Source organism: Silurus meridionalis, chromosome 23 (genome assembly GCF_014805685.1).
Source record: "Silurus meridionalis isolate SWU-2019-XX chromosome 23, ASM1480568v1, whole genome shotgun sequence".
In the NCBI taxonomy this organism is placed as follows: domain Eukaryota; kingdom Metazoa; phylum Chordata; class Actinopteri; order Siluriformes; family Siluridae; genus Silurus; species Silurus meridionalis.
In genome coordinates, this window is record NC_060906.1 from 22,592,647 (window position 1) to 22,607,187 (window position 14,541).

General features: G+C 39.9%; 1 protein-coding gene across 1 annotated transcript; it reads right to left on the reverse strand.

Annotated features, from left to right (window-relative positions):
• Positions 1–365: 365 nt before the first annotated feature.
• On the reverse strand, positions 366–14,251 carry zpax1 (zona pellucida protein AX 1). Its single transcript, XM_046836781.1, has 21 exons — positions 14,013–14,251; positions 13,889–13,938; positions 13,715–13,810; positions 12,532–12,656; positions 12,282–12,419; positions 9,726–9,818; positions 9,279–9,443; positions 9,112–9,208; positions 8,821–9,041; positions 8,035–8,195; positions 7,748–7,955; positions 6,989–7,106; positions 6,168–6,367; positions 5,977–6,085; positions 3,538–3,707; positions 2,856–2,959; positions 2,617–2,747; positions 1,816–2,002; positions 1,593–1,734; positions 1,411–1,510; positions 366–474 (listed from the first exon to the last, which is right to left on the reverse strand). Exons 1-21 carry the CDS (start codon positions 14,033–14,035, stop codon positions 392–394), a joined length of 2,721 nt encoding a protein of 906 aa, XP_046692737.1. The 5' UTR covers positions 14,036–14,251; the 3' UTR covers positions 366–391.
• Between the last annotated feature and the right edge of the window lie 290 nt (positions 14,252–14,541).

A 14,541-nucleotide genomic window follows, 5' to 3' on the forward strand; every position in this document is an offset into this window, starting at 1 on the left:
GGCTATGTCTCTGTCTCTCCCTGTCTGTTCAGCTTTACTGAGCTCGGCGCACTTCGTCTGCTTGTCATCCTGTAACATCTCCCCAGACCCAGACGCATCAGACAGAACACACAGGAGATAAAATACCCAGTACACTTTTAGAGGTCAGAATCTACCTGTAATGTTGCAAACATCTGGAAATCGCACTGAGAATCACTTGTAATAAGAGTGAGGAATGTGCTCTGAGGTGTGAATGAATTGTTATTCAAACGCTGCAGGTGTGAGCAGACATGACATGCAACACGTTCCAAAGCATCAAAAGCCCTCCTGCATACACACTGGTTTTTCTTTTGACAGTCGAGAAAACACTCAAGGAGACACACAGGGGCACAAACTCAGCACTTTATTCACTTTACTGCAACTGCGAGCTGGTGAGGAAAATCTTTCCAGACGAGACCCACATCCTGTGCTGCTCACGTCCCATGGTTCTGCGTCCTGTTGGACAAAATAAAAAAGGTTTCTACTTGTAACATGTAAATTACAGCAGTGAAATACTTTCTTCACATATCCCAGATTGTCAGGAAGCTGGAATCATACATGATACAGATGGAGCACAGAGGGGTAAAGGTCCAGATGTGAAAGTGGAAGTGGTGGGACTTGAACCAACGACCTTCCTATCAGTAACCCAGAGCTTTAAACACAGAGCTCCACCTCCTTCTAAAGGTTTTGTATCTCAGCTTGTCAGGAAACTGGAGTCAATCGGGAAGGTGGCAGCTCAGTGGTAAAGTGGAGCTTAGTTACTGATCGGAAGGTTTGGGGTTCAAGTCCGGTATTGCCAAGCTGTCACTCTTGGGCCCTTGAGCAAGGCCCTTAACCCTCTGTGCTAGCTTCCTAAAATCGGTAAGATATGTGAAGAAAGAATTTCACTGTACTGTAAACAGCATTTCTGTTCATTATTTCTTCATCTCCCTACCTTCCTTATTTGTTTCTTTCCTTCTTTTTTCCTTTCTATCCTTATTTCCTTAATTCTTTCCTTCATATTTTCTTTTCCTTTTCTTTCCTTCTATCCTTTTTCTTGCCTTTCCTCCTTCCTACCTTCCTTCCCTGCTACTTTCCTTCTTTTATTTTCTCCATCCTTCTTTCCCTTGCCTTCCTTCCTTCTTTCCCTTTCCCCCTTTCCTTTCTTCCTTCCTTCTTAGCCTTTCCTTTCCTTCCTTCTTTCCCTCCTTTTCAGAGTGCAAGGTCAGTTATGATACAGCCCCCCTGGAGCACAGAGGGTTAAGGGCCTTGCTCGAGGGCCCAAAAGTGTCAGCTTGGTGATACTGAGGCTTGAACCCCCGACCTTCTGGTCAGTAACGCAGAACCTTAATCACTGAATCAGGGTCATGTTTCGAGATAATTGTTGAGAAATGTTAAGAAATTCAGTCGCACCTCGTTTGACATCTTCAGACGTAGACGACGGACACCGTCTGTTACAGACGCCGTCTGTCTGGTGAACGTCACACAGCACTGTTTCACATCTAATGAGCATCTGAAAAAATAGATAAATAAATCGAACCTCAAACGAAGCTCAATACTGGATTATAGGTTTCTAATGTTACATCTAACGTTACCTGATCACGAAGAGGCATGTCGTCTTTGACAAACGTAAACATATCGATTCGGAAGCGTCTCACGTGGCTCGGGAACGGGACCCGGGCGTCTGCCGTGAATGGGTAGAACACTATCCGGTAACGATCCCCCGGATTTGCACAGCTAGTCATAAAACATTGGTTTAATACAGTCATCTAGAGTTCTTATTCCTTCACGTGCGTGCGCGAGAGGGAGAGAAATTACCCGTTCACGACGAGATCCCAGCTCAGCGTGGAGCCTCCGTGATTAGCCGAAGCCCAGCAGTTCTCCAGGACCAGGTGTATCTGTGGGTCAATGGACTGCATCAGTTCGACCTCGAAGTACAGAGGATGCTGTAGATACTGCATCACTGGATAGTCCTCGTCTATGTAGAAGGAACCATAAGAGGCATCTGGAGAAGAAGAGAGAAAAGCAGATGAGGGTTACGGTTTATTCCTAACAATTCTGCATGATCCTGATTTGTTGATTCACTGTGTTTGTGTCTTCAGCTGCAGTTTAACTGAAACGTGTCAATGGAAGTAGCAAAGAAGCGTCAGAGCGTGTGCACGTGCGGAAGTGTTTACGTCTGCGTGTGCATCTACATATATGGATTTGTAAGCTTGTGTGTGTGTGTGTGTGTGTCTGTGCACAAAATGTGTGCGCTTCTGTGTACACGTGTAGGTATGTAGGTATGATAACCTCCTCTTTTCTGGTAAGATGTTCCACTAGATATTGTGGAGATTTGTGGAGGTTCATTCTGGAGGTTCATTCAACCACAAGGGTGTTAGTAAAGTCAGGAACTGATGTAGGTGAGAAAGTGAGGAGGCCTGGGGTGCAGTCAGTGTTCACATTCATTCCAGAGCTGTTGGGTTGGAGCACTATAGCAGAAGATCTTCCATTTCAATCCATATTCATGGAGCTGGCTTTGTGCACAAAGGCTTTGTCATGCTGGAACATGTGCCTCCTAGTTTTGTGGTAAGTTTCAGTTTAGAAAGAACCACATATACCTGGAAGGGTCAGGTGTACCTTGAGCAAGCCTCATCCTGACATTCAGTTCTCCAAATCCAGGATCTGCACGGAGTTCAGTTGCTTGTGGCCCAGTGGAGAAGGCCACAGCCAGGGTCTTGGTTAGCTTGTAGTTACAGACCACCCCAACTCTGATAATCAGAAACAAACACGTTAATACCAGCATAATAAATATTACATAATATAATAAAAGGAGAGGAAAAAAAAAATGGCAGAATAGATACAACGCTGGATAGTACCGATATTCAGGCCCGTTTATCGTAGCATTCTGCAACATCTGGGCGACAGCTGTCCCATCGCTCATGGCGATTCTGTTCCGATACGTCATGATGCCTTCGTGGAACTGGAGCAAAGAGATGCATGAGGATTAATGGTGAACATTTCTACCAACTACATCCAGAGAGCCGTACGAGGTGGTATCAAAAAGTTTCGAGACTAATGGTGGAACTGGTGCTATTCTGACCGCGTGTGTTTCCACGTCCGCAATTTCACCATGTACACAAGTTAGAACAAAGAGAAAACGCGAATCCGCCAGGGAGACGTTTGACGTACGGTGATGCTGCAAGGAGTTGCTTGAGGTGTTTCAAGCGGCACGCCCGTTTCAAGAGCGGAAGACGGAGATGAGACCAGAAAGACCTTCAATGAGCTCAAACCACTTGAGCGATGATCATCAGAGAACAATCCACATGATCTCACTTCCGTACCCATCCTACTCTCCTCTCAAAGATGAAGATTCGGCTCAAAGGTCACCATTTTGCGCTTCGAAAAGAAGACATCCAGGACACGTTCCAGAAGTGGCAGGAACGCTGGGGGCGCTGTATTGCTGTGCGAGGGGACTATTTTAAAAGGTGATACTCTCTTGTAAACAGAGTCTCGAAACTTTAATAACACGTCGTATACGAGATCCGAATGCGTACCTACCGTTCTGGTGGTTTGGCAGCTGTTGGTGTTGAAGGAGAAGTAAGCAAAGCGGCTGTTGCTGAAGGCAGGTTTACACGATGGATCCCTCAGTGTTAACTGGCTCGGGACCATCTGGGTTGCGGATTCCACCTTCACGATGAGCGCGGTTATGGATCCGTTGGGTAAACATTCTGAAGAGAAGTCATTCTCAGTTTTTATGCCGATAAAAGGTCCAGCTTGGTTTGTCCAATCAGAAGACAAAACTATTCTGGCTCTTCATTCTAGTTATGATGTCATAGCTGGTATTGCCGGAGTCCCTACTTGCACTCACACTGTACAGTACCTTAAAGATACCTAATAATCTAAACCTCTCTCTATAATCCTGTCCCCTTTCTGCCGTATTCATCCTAAAGCCCTACTTTTGAATGGAGATCTCTTCACCTGAAAGCCCCTCACTGCTAAACCACCTTAAAATCCATAAGGTTACTGTTGAGGGATAAACTCAAGAACCACGAACATTTGGATTTAGACTGTAATCAATTTTCTACAAGGATTAAAGTGTAAATCTTTCTAAAATGATGAAACTGTAATAGATGGAAATCCTGTGTCCCCCCCAGATGAGGAAGGGTTTCGAGTCTGGTTCCTCTCCAGGTTTCTTCCTCATACCATCTCAGAATGGTTTTCCCTTTGCATCACCACTGACTCCACTGGCTCAATCATTAGGAATAAAATGATAGGGATTCATTTTTGATGGCAAAATTGATATTCCGAATTTATTTATTTCTGCTGATTTGGGACAATGCCCATTGTTAAAACTGAAGAGAAAGTTTCACCATGATGCTCAACCAGGAGGTTAAATGAATACTGAATGATCAAAATGGATGAATGAATACAGTCTGTATTAAAGATGGCTCTACGTTGTTTGGTTTTTGGCCTGCTTTTAGAGACGGAAGGAATTTTTTGGTCAGGAGTTAAATATCATGATCATAAAATGTGTACTTTAATTGCTAAAATAAGATTGTGAGCACTGCTGAGGAAGCAGCAGCAGCAGCTTTTACTTGTCATATGTACATTACAGCAGAATTAAATGTTTGCTTCACGTATCCCAGTGATTTATGAAGCTGGATTCAGAGTGCAGAGTCGGCCATCATTAAGGGCGTTGCTCAAGAGCCCAATTGGGGAACCAATACGAGTACTGCGTTTGGCCTATTTTTTCACCTATTCATAAAAATGCTGAACACAAGTCAGATCAGAGTGCTGAAAAACAACTGGTCACAACACAGACATTTGTCTTTGCACTAGCCCGTCTTCGCTCAAGAATTTTTGATTGAAGACGTAGTCATTTTCTTTAGTCACAAATCAATCGTTAGAGGATCTTCATCATATAATCTGACAGTACAGACTTTATTGCTCTGTCCTCTCTGATATGTGTATATTTTATGATCTGGTATAGTGTGAGAAGTAAATGTGACTGACAGGGTAAAATCATTGAGTCTTATTTTTCAGCATCACGCTTTATTTCAATTTGTAGAGTTTTAACAATGAACATTGTTAGATTTACAGCCTTAAATAGATTTAAATTCTAATTTCAGCATCATAAATTAGTCCTTATAAATTAAAAGCCATACATCAATCAATCTGTTTCTGTTGATCCATCCATCCATCTATTTAAAATTAATCCATCAATCCATCAATCCATCCATAATTAAAATCCATAAATCCATCCATAAACCCATCTATCCATTCGTCAATCAATCAATCAATCAATCCATCCATCAATCCATCCATAAATCAATCCATCCATAAATCAATCCATCCATAAATCCATAAACCCATCTATCCACCTATAAATCACTCCATCCATCCATAAATCCATTTAAAATCAATCAATCCATCCATAAATCAATCCATTAATCCATAAAAATCAATCCATCCATCCATCCACCCATAAATCCATCCATCCAGTGTTTTTAACAATGAACATTCTTATAACACTCCTTATAAGTTTATTCCTTATGGTCGAACTAGTGGAGAAGGAAAAACTCTGAGATGGTATGATTAAGAAACCCAGAAAGGAACCAGATTTAGAAAGAAACCCATCCTCATCTGGCAATTCCTTCTGTTTTCCCAGATCCAGGCCAAATGTGGTGTGCTGTAACACATCATTTTCCTATTAAAGTAAGCAATAGCGTGAATTGGCAGATTCACCCATTTATACTGTCTATATGTAGATACATATGTGGGGAAACAATACATCGAACAATAGCATCAAACTTGATCAAAGGTCTTTGTTTTGGAAAATAGATAAAAAAATAAAAAAAGTGTCGTTTTGCTGTGCATTTGTTCGTCTCATGTACACGAGTCCAAAAGAAAAGGCAGATGAAAGAACAGTTATGCCATTAGACTGCTGTAGTTGGATTTGTGATTAGGATTTGAAAGCAGTAAAAAAATATGACATACCAGTCATGATCAAGGGAAAAGTGCAAGCCATGGAGAAGTTCTTAAATTGCCAGCTGTTGTACGATATCACTACATCAATCCGAGCCCTCAGTGACGACAGATCGGCCTTCTGTTATTTACAAAGAGAGAGAAAAAGCACTTAACCGACACAAATCACAGCATGAGAGAGACACATTAAATGCACGCTGTACCTCAAAAAGCACGTCTTGTGCCAGGAAAGGCACGGCCATATACACGTGAGTCCCGTTTTCCTGAACACCGTACTCCTTATACAGGTCAGCTGTGAGGTCACGCATGCCAACTCTTACACGGTACTGCACATCCTGTTTCCACTGTCCGATTGTGATGTAGAAGTTCTTATCATCACAGATTCCATTCATGGTAAGAGTTGCTGTGGAGTTACAAAAGAAATCAGTTTACATCCATCCATACATACATTTATCTATCCAATCCATCCATCCATCCATCCATCTAGCAACAAATTAATTCGTCCATAAATCTATTTATCTATCCATTACTTCATGCATCCATCTGTCCACCCCTCTTTCCAATCAGAAATCAATCCATAAATCCATTTATCCATCCATCCATCCATCCATCCAGTGATACATAATTCACTCCATCCATCCAATCCATAAATTATTAATCCATTATCAATTAATGCATCCAATAATTAACCCACCCATCAATAAATCAATCCATCATCCACAAATCAATACACAAATCAATTAATCTATCCATCTGTCTGTCCGTCCACCCCTTCTTCCATCCATTCATAAATCAATCCATCTTTCCATCCATAAATCAATCCATCCATCTATTTCTTGTTATCTGTCCATAAATAAATAAATCCATCCATCCAATCATTCATCCATCAATCCATTGATACATAAATCACCCCATCCCTCAATAAACCAATCAATCTTTCCATCAATAAATCAGTCCATCTATCCATTGATCCATCCATCCATATGTAAAAATCAATCGATCGCTTTCACACAGTTGTACTTACAGATGTCTTTGCGAGTAGCTTCCACCACAGCAGAGTGAGAAAAGGGAGTGTAGTCAGGAAGGACTAATAAACCGAAGGTAATGGAGAAACTGTAGACGATGTTCATTGGGTTGATGTTCTGTAATAAAGAGCAGTCAGGGTGAGGAATCATGCTGGATTACATCGTTACTTTATTCCATGCAGTTCCTGATATAAAGCACGTCATCAATCAGAACATTAATCACACAATCCCTGGCTGATTGAGCGGAAGTGACACGTGAGCCAAAAGAAAGAGGAACGATGGAAAAAGAACAGGGGGAAAAAATGGAAAGAGGAAAGGAAAGAAAGAAAAATAAAGGACACCAAAAAGAAGCAAAAAAATGACAAGACCAAAAGGTAGAAAAAGGAAAGAAAGAAACAATAAGACAAAAATGAGACAAAGAGGTAAAGAATGAAAGAGAAAGAAAATGGGAAAAATAACTACCTACATTTCAAATAACTAGGTGTTTAAATTAAAGTTTTTAATCCTGAAATTAACCCTTTAATGGTCTCGCATTTTTATTCTTTAGTCTGACAGGAAGTCTTTTGATCCGATGGTCTAAAAGCCGAGTTGTATGTTCTATAAAAGGTAAAAGTGCATGATCAACACACTGATTTAGATCATTTTAACTAAACTAAAATGCATTTTTCAATCCAAACCCGGATTGGGTTTAGGGTTTTCTGGGCAATCATTTAAACTTAAACTAATCTAATCTAATTATTGAAACAATCAACACTTACGGTTCTTAGGACAGCAGGATCAGAGAAAGGCACATGAATGCTGAAAGCCTTGGAGCCATCAGGAAACAAGTGTTCCTGTAGATTAAACCCTTTTCTATTGGCCTCTTCTACACTAATCACTCCAGTTGACAAAGTTATGTTTAGCAGCTCCACATCGGGAAGAAAGGAACCCAGCATTATACTGAACACTTCAGAGTCTGCAGGGTATCTGTAAAAAAACAGAAAAGAATGTAAACGCCGCAGCTATGGTTGTTTTAACGTATGGTTTTATATAATGATTAAGTCACTTACTGTCTAAAACTAAGAGCGGCCGAGGCTCTGGTGGTGTAATAATAGGATAATGGACTTTGTATCTGGTGAGTTCAGGCTTAAGTCCATCTTGCCAAAGCATTTCAAGCATGGGTTCAATACTGTAAGTGATGTGATACTCATAATCCACTGCAATACTCTTTAAAGGGAAGAAAAATGTCAAATAGCTATCAGTTTTTGTTTGTAAAATAAAACATCCATATTGGCGAGGTTTTCGAAGATGAGATGTTTGCATTTATGGATTTATGAGTATTAAAAAAAATAATTCTGCCACCCCACACCCCACCACCTGTCCTCAATCATCCCCACCAAATACAAAAAAAATAAAATAATGTCTCCTTTGTTAAAATATCAAGTTCTAAGTCAATATCATCAAACAGAATCAAATATAAAGAAGAGAAAATAAAAGTATAGTGAAATCTTTTTATTTACTTGCCTTAATTACCCAATTGTTTGTGGTTGCTTTGAGTATATAAACTTGATTTTTAAAATTAAAATAAAGATCGATAAAGAAAATGAACAAAAAACAATGATATAAATCCTTCCGTTTATGTCATGTCTTTATTCCCCACTAGAGGGGTGTGCCCCACACTTGAGAGCCACTGGGTTTCTATGAGAACAATGGCTCAAGTGGAAGTGCAAAGGCAAATGTATACAAAATCCAATCATTGTGCTTCAAATATTGCTCAGCCAATCAGATTTTACAACCAAAAATAGCTGAAGTTTCAGTTGATAGAAACTGATCCATAGCAGTACTGACCAACCTTATAATATCCATCTGGTCCACCGATAGGTAAGGAAATTATAATCTGGAGCTCTGTTGTCTTCATGGTATACCCCTTAGCTTCCATTTCTGTTTGATTAAGCCTCTTTCCATTAATTCCCATGAACATTTCGAGAATTTGATGCTCTGGACCAGTCTTCAGAGCCATAATGTAATGGGGCATATACCATGTGATGAGTTCGCTAGTAAAATGGAGTCCACCTGGAAAACAAAAGATTTTTACCTACATGGATCTCTGAGCCTAAATCGTACCCAAGCTCCAGTCACGTACCAGTTGGACAGACGGCGGTGCTGTCAATAATCGTTACAGACCACGCCCTCTTTAAGTAGGTGCTCACTTGTAAGAACTCCATTTGCACACCATTCACCTGGAAAAACACTAAAATCAGTATCAACATGTACACACAGTATTCACACACCATACACTCGCTCACTTACATCCTCAACATAAGTTTCAGGTGTGTTATAGGGGCTTCTCAGAACCAGTCGTGTGGGGGTCATCAATACGCCATAACCTGCTTTCTGAACATCCTCCAAAATCATCGCCTTTTCTTTGGGCGTGTAAAAGACCATCCTCCAAATATTGCTCAGAGTGTTAGAGGCCTAAAGAGAGGAGAATTAAGGGAAAATTCTTTTTATTTTATTGTTTTGCATCAAACTTAAACTCAAAAGTTTGAGGTAAGAACATCAGGAGGATGGTGATGTAGCAAACGCTAAAGAAAGAGAAAGAAGAGGAAGCTCCAGGACCTTTCTACATTATGCAAATAAACTAAATGTGCCCCATCACATCTAAAGGACATTATCCTGCACAATTCTGCAATTCTGTCCAATCCTGCAAGCCAAATCCTGCCCAACATATACAACCCGACTTCATGTTACATTTACCTGTTGATCAGCAGACAATCTGTTGATTCCTGAGACTGCTCCTCCAAGCTGCTTATGCATATTGATATCATGGTGTACTCTGTGAACAGAGACCTTTCAAAACAGAGTTGGATTAAAAGTCCTATATTAATATTTTGTAGAATTATGTGGCTAAAAAGATCCTTAGAAATAATACATGGAATCTTGGATTTGTCTCAGACTTCTGCTTGTATAGTGGTCTCCATAAACATGGAGAAAGTTTCATGTGAAGTGACTTGCTCCTCTAAAACAAAGCATAATAGTTGGCCAAATGAATTGCTATTTATGACCTTGGGTAGGCGCCTTTACCAGAGTGACTTACAATTATACAACTCTGTATTCAATAGTAAAAAAAAGATTCCTGGGCTCCTGCACCTTGGGAGGTGCAGGATTTGAACGCATGACCTTCCAATCAAAAGTCCAACATCTCAACCTTAAGTTTCCCCATTTGAAGAGCTAGCATGTAGAACTAGCATAACCGATGTATATAGACAGAACTAGGCAGAACTAGCACAACCAACACACGTCAAACTCATGACCCTTTAATCAAAAGTCTAACGTCTTAACCTTCAGTTTTCCCCCTTTTAAGAGCTAGCATGAAGAACTAGCATGTAGAACTAGCATAGCCAAAGTTTATAGAACTAGAAAAACAGAACTAGCACAAGCGACACGTCAAACTCATGACCCTCTAATCAAAAGTCCGTCTTAACCTTCAGTTTTCACCCTTTGAAGAGCTAGCATGAAGAACTAGCATGAAGAACTAGCATAACCGATGATTATAGAACTAGAAAAAGCAGAACTAGCACAACCGACACTTTTTGAGACAATTGTCCATCTATTTGAGAGTGTTTATTGACAAATTGGCTGCTGAAAATCTTGTATACTCAAAGGCAGGGGAAGAAACTACAATTGTCGCATGCTGAAGTAAACTGAACATAAGGCTCAAGTTTGGAAAGAGCAAATGGCTGCTTTTAAAAGTTTTTTCGTCTTTACTCGTATGAAGCCTGTCCTGACATGGCCTTAACTCGCTTAGGACTCATCTTCACGCATCCATGTGCATGTTTCTATGCAGAGATTAAGACTTATCAAGTCGTTCTTATACATAAATGCTGACTGCACATATGCAAGAACACCTAGTGGTAGAAGAACTAAATCATAAGGCAGCTGATTAGCAAAAGTGGACCAGTAACTGTAGTAGATGGTTCATTTAAATTGGTCTTCTTACACATATACAGATGGAAACAAATGTGTTGGTACCCCCAGAAAAGAAATAAAATTCATTGGATTTTTGTGATTTCGATTTTTCAACCTATTTGCTTTCTTTCGTTTGCTAAAATGCATAACAGCCACGACTTCAATTCAATTCAAGTGCATTTCTAAAGCGCTTTTCAAACTAAACATTGTCTCAAAGCTAAAGAATATAAGAATTATAGAACAAAATTTAAGTGAATTATGTGTGTTCACCCCCAGTGATGAAGCCTGGGGTGACTGTGGCAAGGAAAAGCGTCCTTTAGATGGTATGAGAAAGAAAACTTGAGAGGACCCAGACTTAACCCATCCTCATCTGGATCAGACTAAGAGTGTGATTATAAAATCATAAAAACATTACACATGAACACCGGAGTGTGTGATGAGTGATGTCCTTTCTACAGTCTTCTACAGTCAGTTGGAGTTGTGAAACCAGGAGCTCCTGAGCAATAAATTTTGAGTTCATTTTAGATTCGACACAAACCTCAATGCCAGATGTTCAATGATTGAGCAACAGCATATGTATAATGTTATATTTTAAATTTTGATTAAGAAGTTGTTTATCCTCAAAGTTCAATCTCTGAAATGGAATTCATCTGCGCTGGTAAATCTCGAGATGGTTTGGGTTCCTCATGGGATCGCCATCTTTTCTTTGAAGGTCTGTAATAATGTGCTTTGGATAAATGAGAGAAAACTGGTGCTTTTGGCAAGGCAAATCATCAGTGTTTTCACAGACTCCAAAATTAAGCAATTTTGGGACAGCTATTGCTGTTTCTGGCCCCAGGGGACCTGAATCTGTACAAGAGAGAATAAAGATTTGGAGTGCCTAAGCTTCCCCTTAGTTGAAGTTCATGGGTTCTTCCACAAGTTAACGACCCAAAGCGTATTGTTAAACTATCAAACAATGGACTATTCTGAAATTCTATGAGACCTCTGGAGAGGGAACCCTTCAAAACCGTGAAATCTGGAGCATGAAAAGTGGACCAACCTACATGTTGAAAGTCACAATTAGAGATTAAATCGTTTGTTTGCAGGTTTAAATGTTAAAGCAACAACATTTTGGGTTTCGGTCCCATCATGTGTGTTCATGACCATTTATTATTAAAGATATTTTGTTAATTTGGAAAAAAGCCAATTTAGAGCAATTAAAATTGGACACCAGGTACCAGTTAATTCAGAGAAAATTAGGAGCACCAAGACATTTGCCCACTATCTAAAACTGTTAGTTTGGAGAGTGGTTGATCTTTCCAGCCTAGCTAGTGAGAGAGCTTTGCCATGAAAAGAAATTACCTCCATGAAGTTTCGTTCGCAGAAAATCTCACGTGAAACCCATCGGTCATATTCGCACGTCTTTTCCACCTCAAGTACATCAGACATCTGGTTACCGTACAGCTGCAGGCGCAGTCCGATATCAAACACAGCATCAGCCTGAGACCAGCATCAACCAGGAAGCATGAAGGAACAGGAAGGAAGAGTGAATTCATCAACGCACTGGCAATGTCGTGTATAGTTTTTGGGGACTGCATATAAATATCAGTACATGATTATGAACAAAGCAGCTTAGCAGTGACATGTAGAGTCTCGAATTTCCCCAGGGATCGGACTCAATACTGTAGCCACACTGAATCGCCAGGGTCTCCGTTAACTTCACGGCCTGTGAACCATCTGAATATTTAAAAGAAAAAAAACATTTCTTTAATCACAGTTTGATAAATAAACAAATGAAAATACTATGGCCAGAAGATTGTTATGCCCTTTTTAGAACATCCCATTCCACGTGTCCTTTTGCTCTTATAATAAGCTTCACTCTTCTGGGAAGATGCTCCACTAGATTTTAAAGTGTGCATAAAGTCAGGTTATGATAGTGAGGTGAGGATTAAGGTGCAATCAGCGTTCACATTCATCTCAAAGGTGTTAGGGTTCAATAGCTCTATGGCAGAAGATCTTCCATACCAACCATGTACACCATACCCCCATGAAGCCGGCTTTGTGCACAGGGGCTTTGTCTGGAACAGGTTTGGGTCTCCTAGTTCAAGCGAAGAGAAAATTTCATGCTAAATATTTACTGTACAATTGAATGTCTGCAAATTTGCTGGTCCCACCATCTCTCAAGGTAAAAGGTAGGTCTGAAGTGGTCTTCAAACAACAGGTGAAGTACCTGTGAACTATAATTAGTCTGAGTTTTAGTGTTGATTTCTTCATTAATAGAGACTCAAAGCACTTTTGTACATCGCTCTGGATGAGAGCATCTACTAAAATGCTGTAAAATGGTACCATTTTGGTGAAGAACCACATAAATATATATATATATTTGCCCCAAAATTGGACATTTGAAGGCCATGGAGGAATTGGTGTTGAATCTAAAATGATCTCAGATGTTGAATTAATTTATTGCTTAGGAGCTCCTGGTTCCACAACTCCAACTGACTGTAGAAAGGACATCACTCCAGTGCTCATGTTAGTTCTCACTCTCCGGCGTTTGTATTTATTTATAATCACACTCTTGAAATCACCCAAATGTGGACAGGTTCCTCTCAAGGTTTCTTCCTCATACCATCTAAGAGAGTTTTTCCTTGCCAGATCATTGGGGATACATTCTGTGAAGCAGCTTTGAGACAATGTACATTGTGAAAAGCTCTTCAAAAAAACAAATTAAATCCCAATACATTTTGTCCATATATATATTGTGTATATAATGAAGTTTTGAGCTTAAGATTACTTACTGATGGCTTCCACTTCCAGTTGACGACCTAAAGACAGAGACCTATCCAAGGAAAGCTTCATAACATTCCCGAGACACTCCAAAGTCAAGCCAGCTCCTGCAATTATCGTAGTCATCACAATGTGCTCGTAAGGGTTTAGGGGTAAAAAGAAGAAAAAAACCGTATATGACTTACTTTGACTGAAAGCTTTGCTTCCAAGAGCAATCCCCAGGAGCATTAAGGTACTTAAGGAAACAGGAAGATCACATCAGTTCCACTGATGTGTTACACTGATAATATCTAATTTCATAGAACTTACCATAATTCATAGAAAGGTGCCATAGTATTGAATAGACCTGTGTGTTCTGTCAGTGCTTCACAAGTCTACACCAATCCCACTGAATATCATCAATAATTCTGAGGTTATTTGTCTATACAGGGTGTATATGTTTTCTATGATGGTCAGGATTCATGAAAAAGCACCCGTAACAAGATGAACAGTTTGAATGTGGTGTTCAGATCTTCTCCAGCGAGGTAAAGGCACACCCAGGCACTCCCAGGTGATCTTAATGACACTGATGGACCTCAGGATGCAGGTAGGTATGTTGACCAGCAGAGGGCGTAAATCTGGTAATTTCATACCAAGATGCGACCAAGTAAAAGTACCAAATATTATTCTTTACATATTTGTTGTAATTTAAATAGTTTTAGAAACAAAAATGGATTCAAATAATAGAACATTTATATTTTTTGACACATTATAAAAATATATGCAGTTTTCACACATTTACACAATACACAGAAATCTTCTTCTTCTTTCGACTTCTCCCATTAGGGGGCGCCACAGC